We start from the raw sequence: 26060 nt of genomic DNA on the forward strand, positions 1-26060 counted from the left end.
GGTGGTGAGAAAGGGGGGGGGAGAAATGGTGGGGGATAGAGGCAGGGGAAAGAGGGAGGGAGGAGAGAGGGGAGGGGAGAGGGTGAGAGGGGGGCAGGAGGGGGGAGAGTAGCGAGGGCGAGGGTGAGGAGGGGGAGGGGGAGAGAGAGCGGGCAGGGGGAGAGGGGAGGGGGGGAAAGTGCCTTGCGTTGTAGGAAATGGGTGATCGCTGCCCGACCTCTTTGGGCATGGAGGTGGAATGGCCACACTCAATGACACCATCAAATGGCACACTTGTCTGGAGAATCTGTTGAGCAGAGCAGAGGCAGAATGGACAACAAGTCACCTCGTTACAGTACATTAATAGAGGGGAAACAGTGAGTGCTGAAACTCCTCAGCAACTCCTGGCCCTGGGCTAGATCCCCCTCACCTCCCCCCCCCCCCCCCCCCCACCCCCCCCCCCACCCCACCCCGCCGCTGCCCAACCCACTGCCCATCTCCAGCAGTGTAAACACCCACCATTCACCCGCTTGCAATACTTTGAGGGCTAGTGCGGGCGTCAGGGGCGATGATGGCTTCCCTCGTCGTCAGTCTCGGGATTCCTTTAGGAAGGAGATGAGGAGGAATTTCGTTAGTCAGAGGCTGGAGAATCTGTGGAATTCATTGCCACAGAAGGCGGTGTAGGCCAAGTCAATGGAAAATTTTAATGCGTAGATTAGTAGGCAGAACGGCATCGTGGAGTCCGGGGGCTCCTTGCAGAGGGTCTCCAGCAGCAATCTCCACCCGGCGCGGCCTGCGGACTTTGGGAAGCCGCAGACTCCGGTAGGAGGGGGCGGACTCTGTGTCCACGCCGCTGAGGACGTCCCGCAGCCCCGACGTCGGACTTACAACACCCCGGCGAGCGGTCCTGAACATCGGGCCGCCCGTAGCGGCAACTGCGGAGGGCTTGGGGAGGCCCTGACCACGGGGAATAGTGGAGGAAGAAGACTGACTTTGGTGCCTTCCCACACAGTGGGGAACTTTGATTCTGCTGTGTGGGGATGTTTTATGTCAAACCCTATAGTGTGTTGTGTCCTGTTGATTTTTATTGTATGGCTGTATGGAAATTCATTTCACTGTGCCATCAGGCACATGTGACAATTAAATCTATCTTGAATCTTGAATCTTGAGAAGGCTGTGGGGGCCAGGTCAGTGGGTATTTTTAAGTGGGAGACAGATCAGTGGATAGATTGTTGATTAGTGCGAGTGCCAGGGGTTACGGGGAGAAGGGCAGGAGAATGGGGTTAGGAGGGAGAGACAGATCAGCCATGCTTCAATGGCGGAGTGCACTCGATGGGCCGAATGGCCTTATTCTACTATTCCTCATGACCTTAAGTCTGTAAAACAAAAGTGTGATGGTGTTGTGGGGATGGGGAGGGGTGAGGCAAAAAGCTGGAGTAACTCAGCGGGACGGGCAGCATTTCTGAAGAGAAGGATTCGGTGACGTTTCGGGTCGAGACCATTGTCACCAATTCCTTCTCTCCAGACCTGCCTAGTTACTCCAGCTTTTTGCATCTATCTTCGGTCTATAGTTCCTTCCCACACGTTAACCCAAACGCTTGGCATCTTTCTATCCCCCTCCCCCTCCCCCTCCCCCTCCTCACCCCCACTCCTGCCCAAGGTCTATTAGCAAATTTGCAGATGACACAAAGCTGGGTGGCAGTGTGAACTGTGAGGAGGATGCTATGAGAATGCAGGGTGACTTGGGCAGGTTGGGGGAGTGGGCAGATGCATGGCAGATGCAGTTTAATGCGGATAAATGTGAGGTTATCCACTTTGGTAGCAAAAACAGGAAGGCAGATTACTATCTAAATGGCGTCAAGTTGGGAAAAGGGGAAGTACAATGGGATCTGGGGGTCCTTGTTCATCAGTCTATGAAAGTAAGCATGCAGGTACAGCAGGCAGTGAAGAAAGCGAATGGCATGTTGGCCTTTATAACAAGAAGAGTTGAGTACAGGAGCAAAGAGGTCCTTCTGCAGTTGTACAGGGCCCTGGTGAGACCACACTTGGAGTATTGTGTACAGGTGTACAGGGCCCTAGTGAGACCACACCTGGAGTATTGTGTGCAGTTTTGGTCCCCTAATTTGAGGAAGGACATTCTTGCTATTGAGGGAGTGCAGCGTAGGTTCACCAGGTTAATTCCCGGGATGGCGGGACTGTCATATGTTGAGAGAATGGAGCGGCTGGGCTTGTACACTCTGTAGTTTAGAAGGATGAGAGGATATCTCATTGAAACATATAAGATTGTTAAGGGCTTGGACACGCTAGAGGCAGGAAACACGAGTGCAGGATTTTAGGATGTTGAGGTGCACCCCCTCCTTTTCCCCGAGACCCCCCCCCCCCGTCGACCCAGGCTCACTTCCTCACGAAGCCGGTCATCAGGTTGATGGGCACGGGGAAGAAGATGGTGGAGGTGTGTTCGGACGCCACCTCGGTCAGCGTCTGCAGGTACCGCAGCTGCAGGGCAGTCGGGTGTCTCTTCATCACGCTTGCCGCATCCCTCAACGCATGCGACGCATTCAACTCACCCTCGGCAGCGATCACCTGCGACGAGAGAGAGAGAGAGAGAGACACCCATACCGGACATTAACAACGAGACGTGGAAACACAGAGACATGGACAAGTCAAGTCTATTCGTCGCATACACATACGAGATGTGCAGTGAAATGAAAAGTGGCAATGCTCGCGGACTTTGTGCAAAACACTACAATATAGAATAGAACTGAACGTAATTACATATTATTTAAGAAGGAACTGTGCAGATGCTGGAAAATCGAAGGTACACAAAAAAGCTGGAGAAACTCAGCGGGTGCAGCAGCATCTATGGAGCGAAGGAAATAGGCAACGTTTTGGGTCGAAACCGGTATGGAAATAGGCAACGTTTCGGGCCGAAACCCGTAAGGGTTTCGTCCCGAAACGTTGCCTATTTCCTTCGCTCCGTAGATGCTGCTGCACCCGCTGAGTTCCTCCAGCATTTTTGTCCGTTAACCTCCAAGTGCAGGAAGGAACTGCAGGTGCTGTTTTAAACCATAGACATTCACAGAGTGCTGGAGAAACTCAGCGGGTGCAGCAGCATCTATGGAGCGAAGGGAATAGGCAACGTTTCGGGCCGAAACCTTCCTTCAGACAGTAATTACATATTGATGAAAGAAAAAAAAAACAGCAATTTAAAAAAGACACAACACAACAGTAAATGAGTCCCTGGTGAGATAAGAGTTTACAGTCTTAATGGCCTGTGGGAAGAAACTACTTCTCATCCTCTGTTTTCACAGCGTGGCAGTGGAGGTGTTTGCCTGACCGTAGCAGCTGGAACAGTCCGTTGCTGGGGTGGAAGGGGTCCCCCAAAATGTTGCTGGCTCTGGATCTGCATGCCTACTTTCAATGACTGGTGTACCATGACACCCAGGTCTCGCTGCATCTCCCCCTTTCCCAATCGGCCACCATTTAGATAATAGTCTGCTTTCCTGTTTTTGCGAAAAAAAGTTCAATCTCTTCCCTTCTTTGTCCTCCAGCGGTCGGGGGCCTCGAACCTTCCGTTAACGGGACGATCTTACTCCCGTAGCCAGTGGCGGGCCTCCTCGTTGGGGCGATCAAGCTCCTGCATCGGGGGGGAATCTCAGCTTCCCCGCGCCGGGCGATCTACCCCGGGCCGGGACTGGTCGAACGTCGTGTTGCTCTTGGAGCTTCCCGACGTCGCCCTCAAACCGAGACTGCGAGCTCCTCGATGTTAAAGTCCGCAGGCCGCGGTTGGAGCGTCGATCCCAGGCAAGGAATCGCAGGCTCCGCTGGCAAGTCCACGTCCCCGCGGTGGGGCTCAAAGTCAGTCCCGAGCGAGGCCGCCAGCTCCATGATGTTAGGCTGCAGATCGACTGGAGATACGATCCGGGAAACAATCGCATCTCCGGCAAGGTAAGAGACTGAGAAAAAAAATCCCCCTCGCCCCCTCCCCCACATAAAACAAACCAGAGAACATTAACACAAACTTTTAAAACACACTAAAAATAACTAAAAAAAAGACAAAATGGACAGACAGACTGTTGGCGAGGCTGCCATCGAAGCGCCACCTGGTGGAGGCGGAGGTAGGTAGTTAGACACAAAATGTTGGAGCAACTCAGCGGGACAGGCAGCATCTCTGGAGAGAAGGGATGAGTGACGTTTCGGGTCGAGACCCTTCTTCAGACAGATGGTAGGTAGTCTGGTCTGTGTGATGGACCCGGTTACATTCACAATTCTCTGCAGTCCGGAATAAGAGAGTTCCTACCGAATCTCCCAGGTTATTCCCCTTCCCATTCCCACTCTGGCCTCTGAAGAAGGGTTTCGGCCCGAAACGTTGCCTATTTCCTTCGCTCCATAGATGCCGCTGCACCCGCTGAGTTTCTCCAGCTTTTTAGTGTACCCACTCTGACCTTCCTGTCCTGGGTCTCCTTCATTACCAGAGTGAGGCCACATGCAAACTGCAGGAAAAGCACCTAGTGTAGCTCACACCCCAGCTGTGTCCACGTTCTCCACAGATGCTGCCCGACCCGCTGAGTTACTCCAGCACTCTGTGAAACGTCACCTATCCATGTTCTCCACAGATGCTGCCTGACCCGCTGAGTTACTCCAGCACTGTGAAACGTCACATATCCATGTTCTCCACAGATGCTGCCTGACCCACTGAGTTATGGTGCAGCAGCATCTATGGAGCTAAGGAAATAGGCAACATTTCGGGCCAAAATCCTTCTGGAAATAGGCAACGTTTCGGGCCGAAACCCTTATGGGTTTCGGCCCAAAACGTTGCCTATTTCCTTAGCTCCATAGATGCTGCCTGACCCGCTGAGTTACTCCAGCACTCTGTGAAACGTCACCTATCCATGTTCTCCACAGATGCTGCCTGACCCGCTGAGCTACTTTTTAAAATGCTGTTATTGTACCTGCCACAACTACCTTCTCCGGCAGCTCGTTCCACCACACTCCGTGTGGAAAAGTTGTCCCTCACCTTCCTATTAAATCTTCCTCCTCCCCTCTTATGTTTTAAGAGTCATAGAGTAATACAGTGTGGAAACAGGCCCTTCGGCCCACCTTGCGTACACTGCCAACCTGTCCCAGCTACACTAGTCCCACCTGCCTGCATTTGGTCCATATCCCTCCAAACCTGTCCTGTCCATGTACCTGTCTAACTGTTTCTTAAACGTTGCGATAGTCCCAGCCTCAACTACCTCCTCTGGCAGCTTGTTCCATACACCCACCACCCTCTGTGTGTGAAGGTTATCCTTCAGATTCCCATTAAACCATTCCCCTCTCACCTTCTACCGATGTCCTCTAGTTCTCAGCTCTCCAACTCTGTGTGAGAGTCATACAGCACTGAACCAAGCCCTTCAGCTGCGCACGGTTCACCCAGCACCCATTTTACTCTACTCCTATCACTGCCCTCTGAGGCAGAGAATTCCACAGACTCACAACTCTCTGGGTGAAAAAGTGTTTCCTCATCTCCTCATTCTAAATGGTTTACAGCTTATTCTAGGTATGTTGCAAAACCTACGCTGCAGATCTATCGCTGCCCGTGTGCGCAATTTTGGCGCCTTTGAGAGGGGGGCGGGTTTAAAACGCGATTTTCTCTCGGCTATTCAAATCGAGGTTGTTCAGCCTACTTAGTTGCTGACGAAAAATCGCTGCGAGGTTCGTTCGCTGCAGCTATTTTTAAACTTAATTGGTTAATTTAATTGTTATAGTAGGTTAAAAATCATCCTCTACACCCGCGACCGCCGCCAATGGGACGGATATCATGTAGGGGACAACGCAAGGTAGGCTGTTTATTTTTACATTAAAAAGCGCTTCATAAGATACCTTTATACAAAATGTTATGTTGTGAGTAGCTAATTTGGGGGCCCATTAAATCCCGCAGTATTTTTCTGGGCATATGGGGTACAAATTCACTGCAATGGGAACGTTCCAAACCAGCGCGTTCCACAGAGTTCCACAGGATCCCACTCGAAAGCTGATTTAAATGGCCATTAATTTACAGCAATTGAACACTAAATTCATTCCATTTGACCTATAAATTAATGTCAATGAGTTTTGAAAATCATGTTTTATTGTGAATTCTTGTGTGAATGTTCTGTGGAACTTAGGCTATTTAAAAATGTTAATCTTTCCTTAAGAAATGGATAGATGTTTAGATCTAGTAATTGAATTTTGGAATTAGCTACAATTGGGTAACTAACTAATTATATGCTTTAATTTCAGGTCATCCAAGTAAGATTGTTTAACATTTGTTTCAGAATGCTTCAATCTATAATAACTGAACATTTCTTTCAGTTCTCTTAATTTTTAAGAAAGTTATGGGCTTTAGACTGTCCTCGATCACAGCTTTTGTGTTAAGTCAATGGAAAATCAATAGGAAACAAGATGCTAATTTCCGAGTATGAAAATGGCCACAACGTTTTTAATACTGAAGATATGAAAGTGAATTAGGTGTCAAATTAAACTTCTTTTTATGCTTTATCTGATGGGATAAATTGCAGACTTGATTTTTTTAAATCTCAAAATTTTGTAACATTTCTACTTATTCTTAAGCTGCGGCTCGCCTGCTGTCCGTCTGCTTTTTACTTTTTTTGTTGTATTTTTTTTGTCTTGTTTTAGTTAAATTTTAGTTTATTTGTTTGTGTTATGTGTGTGTGGGGGGGGGTGAAACATGTTTTTTTGTCTCTTCCTTCGGGGGAATGCGACTTTTTCTTGTCGTATCCCCTTCTTCTCTGCCTCCGTCTGCGCTGAGGCCTAATGGCGGAGCTGGCGGTCTCCAACTGCGACCGACCTCGAGGCTCCGGAGGCAGTGCCAGCCAGGACTAGGCTGGCCGACTTCGGGGCTGAGGCGGCGGCGGAGGCCCGACTCGGAGCTGATGCTGCGGGACTCGGAGTTGATGCGGCGGAGACCCGACTCGCTGAGGCGGCGTTCCAGCTTTCGGCAGCAGCCTGACTCGGAGTTCAGTCTGCGGGACTCAGAGCTGAGGCAGTGGCGGCCCGACTCACTGAGGTGGCGTTTTCCGGCTTTCGGCAGCGGCCTGAATTGGAGCTGAGGCTGCAGGACTCGGAGCTGATGCGGCCCGGCTCGGAGCTGGGGCTGCGGGACTCGGAGGTGGGGCTGCGGGACTCGGAGCTGAGGCGGTGGCGGCCCGACTCACTGAGGTGGTGTTTTCCGGCTTTCGGCAGCGGCCCGAATCGGAGCTGAGGCAGCGGCGACATCACTACGGAGGTCCGCTGGACTGGAGGGCGGCATCTTCGGCCTGGATCCGCCTCAGAGCAGAGGGAGAACAAGGAGGGAAGAGACAGAGACTAAGCCTTTTGACTCCATCACAGTGAGGAGGTGCCTGGTGAACTCACTGTGGTGGATGTTAATTTGTGTTTATTGGATGTTTTGTTATTTATTATTGTCGTGTATCACTACAGGCAACAAAATTTTATTCAGACCGAAAGGTCTGAATGACAATAAAGGAATCTAATCTAATCTAATCGTAAACTGTGGCCCCTGGTTCTGGACTGTGATGTCGGGAGTCATCGTGGCTTCACTCCGTGGCCCTGTCCTCACATCACACCAAGCACATCAAGCAGCCCCACACCCCAGCAGCAAACAATGTCTCTTGTGATCCTTTCCTCCGGCTGAATAGGGCGGCACGGTGGCACATCGGTAAAGTTGCCGCCTCACAGCGCCAGAGACCCGTGTTCCATCCTGACTACGGATTCCGTCTGTACAGAGTTTGTACGTTCTCACCGCGACCTGCGTGGGCTTCCTCCGGGTGCTCCGGTTTCCTCCCACACTCCAAAGACAGACAGGTCTGAAGAAGGGTCTCGACCCGAAATGTCACCCATTCCTTCTCTCCAGAGATAATGCCTGTCCCACTGAGTTACTCCAGCTTTTTGCATCCATTTTCAGGTTTGTTGGTAAATTGGCTTCGGTAAAAAAAATAGTAAATTGTCCCTAGTGTGTGGGATAGTGTTAGTGTGCGGGGATCGCTGGTCGGCACGGACACGATGGGCCGAAGGGCCTGATTCTGCGCCATATCGCTAAACAAAATAACGCAACAAGAAGCTTTTCACAGCACCTCGTTACAATAATAAATTAAACAAGAACGTCTTAGAAACACATAATGGAATGGGAATGGCAGTAGATCCCTCACACTAGTCTTGCCATTCATGGAGTCTCTGTGACCTTATCCCTGACCCTATCACCTTCCCCCCCCAGCCATTCCCTCTCAACTTTGCCCCTTGCCCCCTCACCTTTGCCCCACACCTCATTTTTGCCCCTCGCCCCCTCACCTTTGCCCCTTGCCCCTCACCTTTTCCCCTTGCCCCCTCACCTTTGCCCCTTGCCCCCTCACCTTTGCCCCTCACCTTTACCCCTTGACCCCTCACCTTTGCCCCTCGGCCCCAACTTTACCCCTTGCACCCTCACCTTTGCCCCTCGCCCCCTCACCATTACTCCTCACCTTTGCCCCTCGACCCCACCTTTACCCCTCGACCCCCTCACCTTCACCCCTCGCCCCCTCACCTTTGCCCCTCACCTTTACCCCTTGACCCCTCACCTTTGCCCCTCGACCCCCTCACCTTTGCCCCTTGCCCCGTCACCTTTACCCCTCGCCCCTCGCCCCCTCACCTTTGCCCCTCGACCCCTCACCTTTACCCCTCGCCCCCTCACCTTCACCCCTCGCCCCCTCACCTTGGCCTTGGCTTCCCTCACGGCCTCTGCCTCTGCCGCCATCATTCTCTGCAGGCCCGACGGCAGCCGCACATCCTTGAACTCCACGCGTTCCACCTTGACGCCCCAGACCTGCGACGCTTCGAACAGGAGGCCCTGTGGCAAGGACACGGCATTCACACTGGGGGTCTCTCTCCCTGGCCGCTGCCCAAAAGCACATCAATTATGACAATTACCCCCACAGGATGCCTGACATTGTCAACAAAACAAAAACTTGGGCAGGCGGCTGTTGTGGATGTTTTTACGGCAGAGGTAGATAGATTCTTGGTTAGTGCGGGTGTCAGAGGTTAAGGGGTGGTAGAATGGGGTTAGGAAGGAGAGATAGATCAGCCATGATTGAATGGTGGAGTAAACGATGGGCTGAATGGCCTCATTCTACTGCCATCACTTAGGACCTTAAGGTAGAGATGCTGCCCTACACCGCCAGAGGCCCGGGTTCAATCCTGATTACGGGTGCTGTCTGTACGGAGTTTGCACGTTCTCCCCGTGACCACATGGGTTTCCTCTGGGCGCTCCGGTTTCCTCCCACACTCCAAAGACACGCAGGTTTGTAGGTTAATTAGCGTTAGTGGTAAATTGTCCCCAGGGGTGGTCACTGGTCAGCGCGGACTCAGTGGGCCGCAGGACCAGTTTTCTCTGCGGTATCTCTAAACTAAGTCTTCGGAGCAGAGTTTGGCCATTCGGCCCATCGGATCTACCCCGCCGTTCAATCATGGCTGATCCATCTTACCCTCTCAACCCCATTCTCCTGCCATCTCCCCGTAACTCCTGACACCCGAACTAATCGAGAATGAAGCCGTCCAAAGTCCACAGATAAATGGTACAAGATTCAGCAATAAGGAGCCGGCTATATCTGTGGAATTCTCCGCCACAGAAGGCAGTGGAGGCCAATTCACTGGACGTTTTCAAGAGAGAGTTAGATAGAGCTCTTAGGGCTGACGGAATCAAGGGATATGAGGAGGTAGATTTTAGATGATCGGCCATGATCATATTGAATGGCAGTAATGGCTCAAAGGGCCGAATGGCCTACTCCTGCACCTATCCTTCTCTCCAGAGATGCTGCCTCACCTGCTGAGTTACTCCAGCATTTTGTGTCTACCTTCGATTTAATCCACCATCTGCAGTTCTTTCCTACCTATTTTTCTATGTTTTTCTATGTTTCTAAATTACAGCAAAAGCCAGCACTCGGAGTGCGGACAGGGCTGTTTTATTCTGTCCAAGGTTCAAGCAGGAGGGGATTTTTAACGGCAGATGTTGAGCCCCAGTACATTGTCTCCACCTCATGTGGAGGTCGCTGGTCAGAGGCCAGCGGGGGCCACAGCGCGGAACGTCACCGTCTTTGAACCAATTTACAGTCCGGTTTATTGTCACATGTACCCAGGTACAGTGAAAAGCTTTCGTTGCATGCTATCCAGACAGCTGAAAGACAATACACGATGACAATGGGTGCAGGAGTAGGCCATTCGGCCCTTCGAGCCAGCACTGCCATTCATTGTGATCATGTCTGATCATCCCCAATCAGTACCCCGTTCCTGCCTTCTCCCCTATCCCCTGACTCCGCTATCTTTAAGAAATCTATCTAACTCTCTCTTGAAAACATCCAGTGAATCGGCCTCCACTGCCTTCTGTGGCAGAGAATTCCACAGATTCATAACTCGCTGGGTGAAAACGTTTTTCTTCATCTCCGTCTACAGTGAACAGATTCATGATAAGGGAATAACGATTAGTGCAAGATAAAGCCAGTAAAGTCCGATCAAGGACAGTCCGAGGCTCGGACTGTGGACGGCTTGATTGTAATTGCGTATAGTCTTTCCTTTGTCCAGGCAGCCTGCAAACTGAAGCTTTTCACTGGACCCCACTGTACCTGACATTATAAACTAAACCGCATTGGGGTGTTGGATATTCGAGCCAGCACTCCACCAATTGTGATCATGTCTGATCATCCCCAATCAGTACCCCGTTCCTGCCTTCTCCCCTATCCCCTGACTCCGCTATCTTTAAGAAATCTATCTAACTCTCTCTTGAAAACATCCAGTGAATCGGCCTCCACTGCCTTCTGTGGCAGAGAATTCCACAGATTCATAACTCGCTGGGTGAAAACGTTTTTCTTCATCTCCGTCTACAGTGAACAGATTCATGATAAGGGAATAACGATTAGTGCAAGATAAAGCCAGTAAAGTCCGATCAAGGACAGTCCGAGGCTCGGACTGTGGACGGCTTGATTGTAATTGCGTATAGTCTTTCCTTTGTCCAGGCAGCCTGCAAACTGAAGCTTTTCACTGGACCCCACTGTACCTGACATTAATAAACTAAACCGCATTGGGTGTTGGATAGTCCGAGGGTCACCAATGAGGTAGATAGTAGATGAGTTCTGACTGCCCACCCTCTCTGCGTCTCCCATACTTTATACAGTTCAGTTATATCAGGTTTCCCCTCAGTCTCCGACGCTCCAGAGAAATGTTATAGTCGATGCTCTGGTCAACTTTACAGAGCATGGTATATAGTACAGCATTGGAACAGGCCCTTCGACCCACAATGTCTGTGCTGACCATGATGCCAAGTTAAAAAAGGCAGTACATGATTACAATCGAGCTATTTCCAGTGTCTAGATACGATAAGGGAATAACGTTGAAAAACAACCCCATCCATGCAGGAAGTGTGGCTTGGTGCTGGAGGAGGTAGTTGAGGCAACGTTTAACAGTGAGACAGGATCGGTTTGGAGGGATATGGGCCAAGCACAGGCAGATGGGGCTTGTTGGTCAACGTGGACAAGTTGGGCGGCAAGGTGAGTTCGCAACGGTGAGGGGGACGGGGGAACACCAAAGGTGAACACCCATTGATGAGGAGGAGTATGGGGAACTTCTGGTGAGAGGAAGTTGGCGGGGAGGGAACTGATGGTGAGCACCCTTCGACAGGAGAAAGGGGGGAAAACAATAGGGGTGAGCAACCATCAGTGGAGGAAGGGGGGGGGACAATAGGGGTGAGCACTATTATTGGGAGGAAGGGGGAAACTATAGGGGTGAGCACCCATCAGTCAGGGGTCAAGGGCAGAACTATAGGGGTGAGCACCCATTAATAGAAGGGGGAAACTATAAGGGTGAGCACCCATCAGTGGGAGGAAGGGGGAAACTATAAGGGTGAGCACCTATCAGTGGGGGTCAAGGGCAGAACTATAAGGGTGAGCACCCATTAATAGAAGGGGGGAAACTATAAGGGTGAGCACCTATCTGTGCCCAAGGCGGGAGAAACAATAGCGTTTTAGTTTATTGTCCCGTGTACCGAGGTACAGTGAAAAGCTTTTGTTGCGTGCTAACCAGTCAGCGGAAAGGCGATACACAATACACAACAAAGACGTAGGGGTTTGTAGGTTAATTGGCTTCGGTAAAATTGTGAATTGTCCCTCGTGTGTGTGTAGCATAGCGCCAGTGTGGCGGGATCGCTGGACGGCATGGACTCGGTGGGCCGAAGGGCCTGTTTCTGCGCTGTATCTCTAAACTCAAAACAAAGGCTAACTGGGAATGTGTTACATCTGGAGCCAGCTACAGAGTATGTGGCACCAAGGATTTGCCATCGAGTTGTGTTTTTGACTGGTGCCTTCAAGGACAAGACTATTATCTAAATGGTGGCCGATTAGGAAAGGGGGAGATGCAACGAGACCTGGGTGTCATGGTACACCAGTCATTAAAAGTAGGCATGCAGGTGCAGCAGGCAGTGAAGAAGGCGAATGGTATGTTAGCATTCATAGCAAAAGGATTTGAGTATAGGAGCAGGGAGGTTCTACTGCAGTTGTACAGGGTCTTGGTGAGACCACACCTGGAGTATTGCGCACAGTTTTGGTCTCCTAATCTGAGGAAAGACATTATTGCCATAGAGGGAGTACAGAGAAGGTTCACCAGACTGATTCCTGGGATGGCAGGACTTTCATATGAAGAAAGACTGGATAGACTCGGTTTGTACTCGCTAGAATTTAGAAGATTGAGGGGGGATCTTATAGAAACTTACAAAATTCTTAAGGGGTTGGACAGGCTTGATGCAGGAAGATTGTTCCCGATGTTGTGGAAGTCCAGAACAAGGGGTCACAGTTTAAGGATAAGGGGGAAATCTTTTAGGAACGAGATGAAGAAAACCTTTTTCACACAGAGAGTGGTGAATCTGTGGAATTCTCTCCTGCAGAAGGTAGTTGAGGCCACAGTTCATTGGCTATATTTAAGAGGGAGTTAGATGTGGCCTTTGTGGCTAAAGGGATCAGGGGGTATGGAGAGAATGCAGGTACAGGATACTGAGTTGGATGATCAGCCATGATCATATTGAATGGCGGTGCAGGCTCGAAGGGCCGAATGGCCTACTCCTGCACCTATTTTCTATGTTTCTATGTTTCTATAAATAGGACCAGCTTAGATGGTCGGCATGGACGAGTTGGGCCGAAGGGCCTGGTTCCGTTTAAAAATCGTAAATCGTCCCCAGTGTGTAGGATAGTGTTCGTGTACGGGGTGATCACTGGTCGGTGCGGACTCGATGGGCTGAAGGGCCTGTTTCTGCGCTGTATCTCGAAAGTGTAAACATCTAAAAGTCTCATGGAATCGCAGGCCAAAGATGAGAATCTACACTGAACAAGCTGCCCGATTACTGGTGGGAAGTGTTGGAATGGAATTTATTGCCACAGAATGAAATTCATTGACACAGACGGCTGTGGAGGCCAAGTCAATGGATATTTTTAAGGCAGAGATAGACAAGAGTCTTGATTACCACAGGTATCAGGGGTTATGGGAAGAAGGCAGGAGAATGGGGTTGAGAGGGAAAGATTAATCAGGCATGATTGCATGATGGAATAGACATAATGGGCCGAATGGCCTAATACTGCACCAAGAAATTATGGCCTTATGAACGTGTAAGACACAAAGTGATGGGCGAAGATAGATACAAAATACTGGAGTAACTCAGCGGGACAGGCAGCATCTCTGGATAGAAGGAATGGGAGTCGTTCAGGTCGAGACCCTTCTTCGGAATGAAGGATATTGACCCGAGACCCGAAACATCACCCATTCCGTCTCTCCAGAGACGCTGCCTGTCCCGCCGAGTTACTCCAGTGTTTTGTGTCTATCTTCGGTTTGAACCGGCATCTGTAGTTCCTACCCACAACAACATGATGGGCGATGTACGGGGCCAGAGTACGGAGAATAATGCACCAGTAACAGGGTGACACGGTGGCGCCGCGGTGCCAGAGACCCAGGTTCGATCCCCGCCACGGGTGCTGTCTTAACGGAGTTTGTGCGTTCTCCCCGTGACCTGCGTGGATTTTCTCCGGGTACTCCGGTTTCCTCTCACACGCGGAAGAACGGCAGGTTTGTAGGTTAATTGTCCCCTAGTGTGTGTGGGGGATAGCGTTAGTGTGCGGGGATCGCTGGTCGGCGCGGACTCGGTGGGCCGAAGGGCCTGTTTCCGCGCTGCATCCCTAAACTAAACTAAACATGAGAGACAAAGGCCGGGGTAGCTGCTCTGGCTGCAGGAGTAGGCCATTCAGCCCTTCGAGCATGCACCGCCATTCAATGTGTTTATGAAAGAACTGCAGATGCTGGAAAAATCGAAGGTAGACAAACATGCTGGAGAAACTCAGTGGGTAAGGCAGCATCTATGGAGCGTTTTGGGTCGTGACCCTTCTTCAGACTGATGTGGGGGTGGGGGGGATAGAGGCTGGAGGAAGAAAGGAAGAGGCGCAGACCCCCACATCAGTCTGAAGAAGGGTCTCGACCCGAAACGTCACCTATTCCTTCGCTCCAGAGATGCTGCCTCACCCGCTGAGTTTCTCCAGCATATGTGTCTACCATCATTCAATGTGATCATGGCTGATCATCCAGAATCAGTACCCGGTTCCTGCCTTCTCCCCGTATACTCCCCTTGTTTCCATTAGTGAACGAGGTGCCAGAGGAGGTCGTTGAGGCAGGTACGACAACAACATTTAAAAGACACCTGAACAGGTAGACCAGGCTGTGGGCCGAGGGGGGGAGGGGTTGATTGCCTGGGCCATACCTCCATCTGCTGAGCCATGTTCATGCGATCCGAGACGATCTCGGACAGGTTGCGGGTGCCCAGGATGTTGCGCAGTGTGGTCTGGGCCAGGAGGTGAGTCACACTGGCCACGTTCTTCACTTTGACCACCGAACGCACCGGGTCAAAGATGCGGTAGTACACTATAGCGTCCACCATCACCGCCACAGAGTCCTTCGACAGCACCTGCAACAAAGCTCAGCGGTCAGTAGAGTTTCCCAGACACTTGTGGAATTCTCCGCCACAGAATGCAGTGGAGGCCAACTCACTGGATGATTTCAACCGAGAGTTAGATTTAACTCACAGGGCTAACGGAATCAAGGGATGCGGGGAGAAGGCAGGAACGGGGTACTGATTCTGGATGATCAGCCATGATCATATTGAATGGCAGTGCTGGCTCGAAGGGTCGAATGGCCTCTACTCCTGCACCTATTTTCTATGTTTCTATGTTTCACCATCATATGATTCTCCTGCCTTCTCCCCATAACCCCTGACACCCGTACTATTTAAGAATCTGGCAATCTCTGCCTTAAAAATATCCACTGACTTGGTCTGTGGCAAAGATTTCCACAGATTCACCACCCTCTGGCTCAAGAAATTCCTCTTCGTCTCATTTCTAATGGTACGTCCTTTTATTCAGAGTCAAGTCAAGTCAAGTCGCCAAGTTTTATTCGTGAAATGAATTTGCCAGCAGCGGTACAACAAAAAAGAACACACACAAATACACAATAACATTTAACACAAACATCCACCACAACATTCATCACTGTGGTGGAAGGCACAAAGTTTGGCCAGTCCTCCTCCATTTTCCCCCGTGGTCGGGACCTCAACCCTCCGCAGTCGCCGCTGCGGGCGTCCAGATGTACAGACAGGGTAAGTCCAGGTAAGTCCTGAATCGGTGCATCCCCACCGGAGACCGCGGCTTCAAGATGGTGTAGACGGCAGGCTGGCGGTCGAAGATTTAAAGTCCCCGCCGCGCCGCAGCCAGAAGCACCGCAGACGGCAGGGCCAGTGGTCAGAGCTCTCCTCCAGGGATCCCCGGCAAGGGACCCTACTCCAGGTTGGTAAGTACCCGCAGTGCCTGCGGTAGAGGTAGGCCACGGGCCGCTGGTCGGAGCCCTTCTCCTCTGGATCTTGGTGTCTGCTCAGCAGGTGTCTGTACAGGGTCTTGGTGAGACCACACCTGGAGTATTGCGTACAGTTTTGGTCTCCAAATCTGAGGAAGGACATTATTGCCATAGAGGGAGTGCAGAGACGGTTCACCAGACTGATTCCTGGGATGTCAGGACTTTCATATGACGAAAGACTGGATAGACTTGGTTTATACTCTCTAGAATTAGAGAAGATTGAGAGGGGATCTTATAGAAACTTACAAAATTCTTAAGGGGTTGGACAGGCTAGATGCAGGAAGATTGTTCCCGATGTTAGGGAAGTCCAGGACAAGGGGTCACAGCTTAAGGATAAAGGGGAAATCCTTTAAAACCGATGAGAAGAACTTTTTTCACACAGAGAGTGGTGAATCTCTGGAACTCTCTGCCACAGAGGGTAGTTGAGGCCAGTTCATTGGCTATATTTAAGAGGGAGTTAGATGTGGCCCTTGTGGCTAAGGGGATCAGGGGGTATGGAGAGAAGGCAGGGATGGGATGCTGAGTTGGATGATCAGCCATGATCATATTGAATGGCGGTGCAGGCTCGAAGGGCCGAATGGCCTACTCCTGCACCTAATTTCTATGTTTCTATGTTTCTATGTTTCTATGGATCCCCAACGAAGGATCCCGGGCTCCAAACGCCGCCAGCTGGAGCTCCGCAGACCGCGGCTTCAGGCTGACACGGGCCACGAACGGAGCGCTCACCTCCGGCGACGCCTGGCGAGGGCTCGCCCTAGACTCTCCCACCGTGGCATAGCGTTAGAACTACAGCCCCACAGCGCCAGTGACTTGGGTTCGATCCTGAATACAGGTGCTTGTCTGATGCATTTTTTGCGTTCTCCCCGTGACCTGCGTGGGTTTTCTCCGAGATCTTCGGTTTCCTCCCACACTCCAAAGACAAACAGGTTTGTAGGTTAATTGGCTTTGTATAAATGGATAAATGATTTTTAAAAATTGTCCCTAGTGTGTGTAGAATAGTGTTAATAGACAATAGATGCATGTGTAGGCCATTCAGCCCTTCGAGCCAACACCGCCATTCACTGTGATCATGGCTGATCATCCACAATCAGTACCCCAGTTCCTGCCTTTTCTCCATATCCCTTAACTCCGCTATCCCAAAGAGCTCTATTTAACTCTCTCGTGAAAGCATCCAGAGAACCAGCCTCCACTGCCCTCTGAGGCAGAGAATTCCACACATTCACAACTCTCTGTGTGAAAATGTTTTCCTCTGAAAGTCCAGGTACACTACATCCACTGGCTCTTCCTTGTCCATTTTGCTAGTTACATCCTCAAAAAATTCCAGAAGATTAATCAAGCATGATTTCCCCTTCATAAATCCATGCTGACTCGGACCGATCCTGTTAATGCTATCCGAATGCCGCTATTTCATCTTTTAACGATTGACTCCAGCATCATCCCTACCTCCAATGCCAGGCTAACTGGTCTATAATTCCCTGTTTTCTCTCTCCCGCCTTTCTTAAAAAGTGGGATAACATTAGCTACCCTCCAATCCATAGGAAATGATCCTGAGTCTTACAACATTGGAAAATAATCACCAATGCGTCCACGATTTCTAGAGCCACTTCCTTAAGTATCCTGGGATGCAGAGCATCAGGCCCTTGGGATTTATCAGCCTTCAGTACCAGGGCCTGTTGGTCTGTGCAGGGATCGCTGGTCGGTGCGGACTCGGTGTGCCGAAAGGCCTGTTTCCGCGCTATATCTCGAAACTAAACTAAACTAAACTAGTGGAAACATGATGGTGTCAAAGTCATGTTTAGTTTTAGAGATACAGCATGTTGTTCCTAATTTGAGGAAGGACATTCTTGCTATTGAGGGAGTGCAGCGTAGGTTTACAAGGTTAATTCCCGGGATGGCGGGACTGACATTTGCTGAGAGAATGGAGCGGCTGGGCTTGTACACTCTGGAGTTTAGGAGGATGAGAGGGGATCTTATTGAAACATATAAGGTTGTTAAGGGTTTGGACACGCTAGAGGCAGGAAACATGTTCCCGATGTTGGGGGAGTCCAGAGCCTGGGGCCACAGTTTAAGAATAAGGAGTAAGCCATTTAGAACGGAGACGAGGAAATACTTTTTTTTTCAGAGAGTTCTGAGTCTGTGGAATTCTCTGCCTCAGAGAGCGGTGGAGGCCAGTTCTCTGGATGCTTTCAAGAGAGAGCTAGATAGGGCTCTTAAAAATAGCGGAGTCAGGGGATATGGGGAGAAGGCAGGAACGGGGTACTGATTCCAGAGAATTGTAGATGAAAGCATCCAGAGAATTGGCCTCCACTGCCTTCTGAGGCAGAGAATTCCACAAATTTACAACTCTCTAGGTGAAGAATTTTTTCCTAATCTCCGTTCAAAAATGGGAACATGTTTCCTGCCTCTAGTGTGTCCAATCCCTTAATAATCTTATATGTTTCAATAAGATGCACTCTCATCCTTCCAAATTCCACTGTATCCAACCCCAGCCGCTCCATTCTATCAGCATATGACACTCCCTCAATAGCAAGAATGTCCTTCCTCAAATTTGGAGACCAAAACTGCACACAATACTCCAGATGTGGTCTCACTAGGGCCCTGTACAACTGCAGAAGGACCTCTTTGCTCCTGTACTCAACTCCTCTTGTTATGAAGGCCAACATGTCACTGCCTGCTGCACCTGCATGCTTACTTTCAGTGACTGATGTACAATGACACCCATATCCCATTGTACTTCCCCTTTTCCAGACTTGGCACCATTCAGATAGTAATCTGCCTTCCTGGTCTTGCCACCAAAGTGGATAACCTCACATTTATCCACATTAAACTGCATCTGCCATGCATCTGCCCACTCACCCAACCTGTCCAAGTCACCCAGCATCCTCATAGCATCTTCCTCACAGTTCACACTGCACACAGACATACACACATAAACAAACAAACAACAACAAAGCTGATCATGGAGATTGTGCAACCATTGGCACGATATATTTCGGCAAACAGTTAATTACTCTCCACCCTCCCCACCAGCACGTAGCAAACAACCACCACACCTACCTCTTGAGGTGGCACAGAGAATGACACTGTCCGCAAGTCAACAAGAGAGAAGCTATCAGTGTAAGGAATGAACCATATAAGACCTAAAGGTAAACAAAACATGTCATCAGCCTTTTAAACAAGTTGAAACTTAAACGCAAGTGCGGCATAGTGGGACAGCTTGGTTCCATCCTGACCTCGGGAGCTGTCTGTGCGGAGTTTGCACGTTCTTAGTTTTTTTAATTACTTTCGAGATACAGCGCGGGAATGGGCCCTTCGGACCAGCGAGTCCGAGCCGCACTTTAATACTGAACGCATGAGTGAGAATTTTACATTTACACCAAGCCGATTATCCAACGTCTTTGTAGTGTGGGAGGAAACCGATGATCTCAGAGAAAACCCACGCAGGTCACGGGGAGAACGTACAAACTCCGCACAGACAGCACCCGTAGTCAGAATGGAACCCGGGTCTCAGGCGCTGTGAAGCAGCAGCTCCACCCGCTGCGCCACCGTGCCGCCCTCTTCCTGTGACTGCATGAGATTCCTCCGGGTGCTCCGGTTTCCTTCCATATTCCAAAGACGCGCAGATCTGCAAGTTAATCAGCCCTCCGTAAATTGCCCCCAATGTTTAGGGAATGGATGGGAAAGTGGGATAACATAGAATAAGGGGTCAGCCATTTAGAACGGAGATGAGGAAACATTTTTTCACACAGAGAGTTGCGAGTCTGTGGAATTCTCTGCCTCAGAGGGCGGTGGAGGCCGGTTTCAAGAGAGAGCTAGATAGGGATCTTAAAGATAGCGGAGCCACGGGATATGGGGAGAAGGCAGGAACGGGGTACTGAGTGGGGATGATCAGCCATGATCACATTGAATGGCAGTGCTGGCTCAAAGGGCCGAATGGCCTACTCCTGTATCTATTGTCTATTGTCTATTGTCTCCACAGCCTACTCTGGCAAATGGCCTTCTGTATTTAAGCTTATTGTTGTCACGTGTACCGAGGTACAGTGAGAAGCTTTATTTCACATGCTGTACAGATCAGATCAGACAATCCCATGCATAAATACAATCAGGAACTAAAGTACAACAGGTGGAGCAAAGGGAAAGATACAGAGTGCAGAATATAGTTCTCAGCATATATTTGGACAGGCGCGTGGATATGCAGGGAATGGAGGGAAGTGGATCACGTGCAGACAGATAAGAGTTGGTTTTGGCATCGTGTTCTGCAGAGACATTATGGGCCGAAGGGCCTGTTCCCGTGCTGCACTGGTCTATGTTTGTCTGAGTCTGACAACAGCGGGGAAGGAGCTGGTCCTGAATCAGGCCAGTGGGAAGCAGACACACTGGCGTGAGGTTTACACGAGTCTTTTTCTCACAGGGAGTCGTGAGTCTGTGGAATTCTCCCCCTCAGAAGGCGGTGGAGGCCGGTTCTCTGGATACTTTCAAGAGAGAGCTAGATAGGGCTCCACAATGAGGTAGGTTGGAAGAGCCTCTGTCCTGGGAATCGATGTGTTAACCTTCGCTGTACTTCCTTATTCAAAGATGTTTTCAAGAGAGAGCTAGATAGGGCTCTTAAAGATAGCGGAGTCAGGGGATACGGGGAGAAGGCAGGAACGGGGTACTGATTGTGGATGATCAGCCATGGTCACATTGAATGGCAGTACTGGCTCGAAGGGACGAATGGCCTCTACTCCTGCACCTATTGTCTATTGTCTATTGTGATCCCAAGAATGAGTGGGTCAAACTTATGAGGAGCGTTTGATGGCACTGGGCCTGTACTCACTGGAGTTTAGAAGAATGGGGTGGGGGAACCTCATTGAAACTTACAGAATAGTGAAAGGCTTGGATGGTAGATGTTTCCACTAGCGGGAGAGTCTAGGATTAGAGGTCATAACCTCGGAATTAATTAATGGACGTTCCTTTAGGAAGGAGATGAGGAGGAAATTCTCACCTGTGGAATTCTTTGGAACAGAAGGCTGTGGTGGCCAAGTCCATGGATATTTTCAAAGCAGAGATTCTCTAGATAGATTGTTGATTGGTACAGGTGTCAGGGGTTATGGGGAGAAGGCAGGAGAATAGGGTTAGGGAGGGAGAGATAGAAGGTAGATAAAAATGCTGGTGAAACTCAGCGGGTGAGGCAGCATCTATGGAGTGAAGGAATAGGTGTCGAGACCCTTCTTCACACTGATGTGGGGGGGGGGGTGGTGGGGGCGGGAAGAAGAAAGGAAGAGGCGGAGGCAGTGGGCTGTGGGAGAGCTGGGAAGGGGAGGAGAAAGAGGAAAAATTACAGATCAGCCATGATTGAATGGCAGAGTAGACTTGATGGGCTGAATGGCCTAATTCCACTCCTATCGCTTCTGGCCGGTGGGTTGAAGCTCTGGGTTCCGTGCCAGGGATTGGGAAGCCTACCTGGTCCTTTGGCCCCCCCACGAAGGAGTCTGCCGAGTCGGAATATCACAGCCCTCTCGTATTCCTGGACAGTCTGCAAGAAACGGACACAATCAACACCGACACATCATCACTCAGCCACGACGAGCCCATCATCCACCAACCTCTCTGAGCTGCTCCACCTATATGCTCCTACCCGGTGCCTCAGGTCAGCGGATCAGCTGCTCCTTGAGGTACCAAGGTCTAAGCGGAAGCTCAGAGGGGATAGAGCCTTTTCTGTTGCTGCCCCGGCACTCTGGAACACCTTGCCGCTGCAGATCAGACAGGCCCCTTCACTGTCCATCTTTAAATCCTCCCTAAAAACTCACTTTTATTCACTGGCTTTCGACACTGGCTGAGACATTGTTCCTGTTTTAGTGCTTTTAATGTCTTTTAATTTTTTACTGTTTTTATAGTCCTGTCGTCTTAATGGTTTTAGTAGTTTGTAATAACTTTTTGTTGATTTCCCATGTACAGCACTTTGTGGTAACTGATGTTTTCTAAAAGCGCTTTATAAATAAAGTTATTATTATTATTATTATTATTAACCCTGCACGTAACAACCACGTGGTGCCCCCCCAACACCATGTTCCAGAATCACCAGATTATTCAGGCTCTAAATTGCAAACAGCGTTGTTACAAATATACTCAATAACTACTAGACTACGATGTCCCCCTGTAACACCAGCCGGGCACTGGCGGACGTAACCCTGGTAAAGGGGCAGGCATCGGGCTCGGGCAAAGCCCTCCACCGCCTTGCGCCGTGACTCGCGGATGGCCAGCATGGCCAGGCCCAGGAGCAACCCAACCAGGACATCTTCAGTGTTTAAGAGGGAACTGCAGATGCTGGAGAATCGAAGGTTACACAAAAAAGCTGGAGAAACTCAGCGGGTGCAGCAGCATCTATGGAGCGAAGGAAATAGGCAACGTTTCGGCCCGAAACGTTGCCTATTTCCTTCGCTCCATAGATGCTGCTGCACCCGCTGAGTTTCTCCAGCTTTTTTGTGTAACCCAGGACATCTTCAGCCCTGCCCACTCCCTAGATCCCGTCACAGACCCACTGCTCCCCCTTGTGGACCCGAGGTGGAGTGACAGTGCGCCTTGACCCCTGGACCCTGACTGGTCCCTCTCATTTACTTTGCAGGTGGCGCTGTACGATGGCAGCCTCGCCAATGGCCTGTCTCGACCTTTTCTTCTTTTGTAGTTTTCAGTCATAGAAACATAGAAACATAGAAACATAGAAATTAGGTGCAGGAGTAGAGGCCATTCGGCCCTTCGAGCCTGCACCGCCATTCAATATGATCATGGCTGATCATCCAACTCAGTATCCGGTACCTGCCTTCTCTCCATACCTCCTGATCCCCTTAGCCACAAGGGCCACATCTAACTCCCTCTTAAATATAGCCAATGAACTGTGGCCTCGACTACCCTCTGCGGCAGAGAGTTCCAGAGATTCACAACTCTCTGTGTGAAAAAAGTTCTTCTCATCTCGGTTTTAAAGGATTTCCCCCTTATCCTTAAGCTGTGACCCCTTGTCCTGGACTTGCCCAACATCGGGAGCAAGACTCTGCAAGAGTTTCTGCAAGACTCTGGAGAGGTCTGACGAAGGGTCGCGACCCGAAACGTCACCTATTCCTTTTCTCCAGAGATGCCACGTGACCCGCTGAGTTACTCCAGCGTTTCGTGTCTCTCTGCAATAGCTGGGTTTTGGGGACAGTTACTGAACAGCCGTTCAAAGCCACCAGAGGAGACATTTATTTACCTTAAGGCAGAACCAGATGGAGACGGGGAAGGTTGCGAGGACTAACATTACTGAGCCGATGATGATCATCCAGGCACACCATCCGTACCCTGCTGAGAGAGCGATAACGGTGGAAGGTTTAGGTTAGTTCATGACTACATGACGAAAGACTACAAAAAGTAGTAAACACTGCCCAGTCCATCATCGGCTCTGACCTCCCTTCCATCGAGGGGATCTATCACAGTCGCTGCCTCAAAAATACTGGCAGTATCATCAAGGACCCACACCATCCTGGCCACACACTCATCTCCCTGCTACCTACAGGTAGAAGGTACAGGAGCCTGAAGACTGCAATGACCAGGTTCAGGAATAGCTACTTCCCCACAGCCATCAGGCTATTAAACTTGGCTCGGACAAAACTCTGAACATTAATAGCCCATTATCTGTTATTTGCACTTAATCAGTTTATTTATTCATGTGTGTATATATTTATATTATGGTAAATGGACACACTGATCTGTTTTGTAGTCAATGCCTACTATGTTCTGTTGTGCTGAAGCAAAGCAAGAATGTCATTGTCCTATCTGGGACACATGACAATAAACTTGATTGTCATGTGTACCAAGTTTAATGTTGCGTGCTATCCAGTCAGCGGAAAGATTCTACATGATCATGATTCCCAGGATGGCGGGACTGACATATGTTGATAGGATGGACTGACTGGGCTTGTATACACTGGAATTTAGAAGGATAACAATAGACAATAGACAATAGGTGCAGGAGTAGGCCATTCAGCCCTTCAAGCCAGCACTGCCATTCAATGCTTAAGAAGGAACTGCAGATGCTGGAAAATCGAAGGTAGACAAATATGCTGGAGAAACTCAGCGGGTGCGGCAGCATCTATGGAGCGAAGGAATTGGTGACGTTTCGGGTCTGAAGAAGGGTCTCAACCCGAAACGTCGCATATTTCCTTCGCTCCATAGATGCTGCCTCACCCGCTGAGTTTCTCCAGCATTTTTGTGATCATTGCTGATCATCCCCAATCAGTACAGCGTAGGTTCACCAGGTTAATCCCCGGGATGGCGGGACTGTCATATGTTGATAGAATGGAGCGGCTGGGCTTGTTGTATACACTGGAATTTAGCAGGATGAGAGGGGAATCTTATTGGAATATATAAAATTATTAAGGGATTGGACACACTAGAGGCAGGAAACATGTTCCCAATGTTGGGGGAGTCCAGAACCAGGGGCCACAGTTTAAGAATAAGGGGTAGGCCATTTAGAACGGAGATGAGGAAAAACTTCTTCACCCAGAGAGTTGTGAGTCTGTGGAATTCTCTGCCTCAGAGGGCGATGGAGGCCGGTTCCCTGGATGTTTTCAAGAGAGAACTAGACAGAGTTCTTAAAGATAGTGGTGTCAAGGGATATGGGGAGAAGGCAGGAACGGGGTACGGATTGTGGATGATCAGCCATGATCACAATGAATGATGGTGCTGGCTCGAAGGGCCGAATGGCCTACTCCTGCACCTATTGTCTATTGTCTAATCAAGCCGCCCATAGCATAACGATACCGGCTAAAGGGAATAGCGTTTAGTGCAACATAAAGTCCAGTGAACTCCGATTAAAGATATGTAGGAAGGAACTGCAGATGCTGGTTTATACACAAAGAGACACAAACTGCTGGAGCAACTTAGGCAGCGTCTCCGGAGAAAAGGAACAGGTGACGTTTAGGGTCAGGGCCCTTCTAGACTTGCTGCCTGACCCGCTGAGTTGCTCCAGCACTTTGTGTCTCTCTCTAATTAAAGCTAGTTTGAGGTTCTCGAATGAGGGAGATGGGAAGTCAGCACCGCTCTCTAGTTGGAGAGAGGACGTTTCAGTTGCCTGATGACTGTCCCTGAATCTGTATAAAATCATGAGAGGAGTAGATCGGGAAGATGCACAGTGTCTCTTGCCCAGAGTAGGGGAACCGAGGACCAGAGGGCATGAGATGATGACATTAGTCTGGAGATGAGGAAACACTTTTTCTCTCAGAGTTGCGAGTCTGTGGAATTCTCTGCCTCAGAGGGCAGTGGAGGCCGGTTCTCTGGATACTTTCAAGAAAGAGTTAGATAGAGCTCTTAAAGACAGTGGAGTCAGGGGATATGGGGAGAAGGCAGGAACGGGGTACTGATTATGGATGATCAACCATGATCACAATGAATGGCGGTGCTGGCTCGAGGGGCCGAATGGCCTACTCCTGCATCTATTGTCTATAGATCGGGTAGATGCACAGTCTCTTACCCAGAGCAGAGAAACCGAGCACCAGAGGACATAAGGTGAAGGGGAAATATTTAATAGGAATCTGAGGGGTACCTTTTTCACACGAAGGGTGGTGGGTGTATTGAACAAGCTGCTGGGGGGTATTTTAAGGCTTGGACTATCCCAACGTTTAAGAAACAGTTCGACAGGTACATGGATAGGATGGGATTGGAGGGATATGGGCCAAACGCGGGCAGGTGGGACTAGTGTAGATGGGGCATGTTGGCCGGTGTGGGCAAGTTGGGCTGTAGTGCCTGTTTCCACACTGTATCACTCTATGACTCGATGGAGATAGTGCGTTCTCAAACTTCAACATGAGCCGGAAGGGTGAGGGTTGCAACATCTTTGTCATTTAACCGACCAATACCTTCATCTTGTTTCTCCTCTTTCACAGTTTCATCCATGCTACGTGCTTGAATCTGTATTTTGTATTCATCCATGGCTGCTCTCTCGCTGTCCAGCCACGAGCTGGAACTGGAGCCGATCGCTGGAGGACAGAGGCAACAATCAGTGAGTGGGAGACACGCGAGTGGGGGCAAGAGGGGCCGGGCACTGGGCTGGCCGGGGCAGAGGATGAGCAGGGGATGGCCCCACCTCCGACAGGGCTGCCAGGGTTGCTACGGCACCAGGGCACTGCAGA

At 50.1% G+C, this 26060-nt stretch overlaps 1 protein-coding gene across 3 annotated transcripts; it reads right to left on the reverse strand.

Annotated features, from left to right (window-relative positions):
- Positions 1-168: 168 nt before the first annotated feature.
- LOC129703070 (stomatin-like) lies at positions 169-26060 on the reverse strand. Of its 3 annotated transcripts, XM_055645261.1 has the most exons (9): positions 25788-26060; positions 23144-23235; positions 21364-21436; positions 18979-19061; positions 14777-14980; positions 8711-8893; positions 2378-2562; positions 499-581; positions 169-286 (listed from the first exon to the last, which is right to left on the reverse strand). In XM_055645261.1, the coding sequence occupies exons 1-8, from the start codon at positions 25858-25860 to the stop codon at positions 539-541; spliced, it is 936 nt and encodes a 311-aa protein (XP_055501236.1). In that variant the 5' UTR covers positions 25861-26060; the 3' UTR covers positions 169-286; positions 499-538. The 3 variants fall into 3 exon arrangements, with proteins under 3 accessions (XP_055501236.1, XP_055501238.1, XP_055501237.1); XM_055645263.1 differs by lacking the exons at positions 169-286; positions 499-581 and having other exon boundaries at positions 2374-2562; positions 8711-8845; positions 23144-23232; positions 25788-26058; XM_055645262.1 differs by lacking the exons at positions 169-286; positions 499-581 and having other exon boundaries at positions 2374-2562; positions 8711-8845; positions 25788-26055.

The sequence above is a fragment of the Leucoraja erinacea genome, chromosome 13, assembly GCF_028641065.1.
Source record: "Leucoraja erinacea ecotype New England chromosome 13, Leri_hhj_1, whole genome shotgun sequence".
Taxonomy (NCBI): Eukaryota; Metazoa; Chordata; class Chondrichthyes; order Rajiformes; family Rajidae; genus Leucoraja; species Leucoraja erinaceus.

Coding starts and splice junctions, on each gene's coding strand:
- LOC129703070 (XM_055645261.1), bottom strand. CDS start 25,860: ATGGATGAATACAAAATACAGATTCAAGCACGTAGCATGGATGAAACT. Junction 23,236..25,787: donor AGAGGAGAAACAAGATGAAG/GTATTGGTCGGT, acceptor TCGCTCTCTCAG/CAGGGTACGGATGGTGTGCC. Junction 19,062..21,363: donor TGGGGGGGCCAAAGGACCAG/GTAGGCTTCCCA, acceptor GTTTACCTTTAG/GTCTTATATGGTTCATTCCT.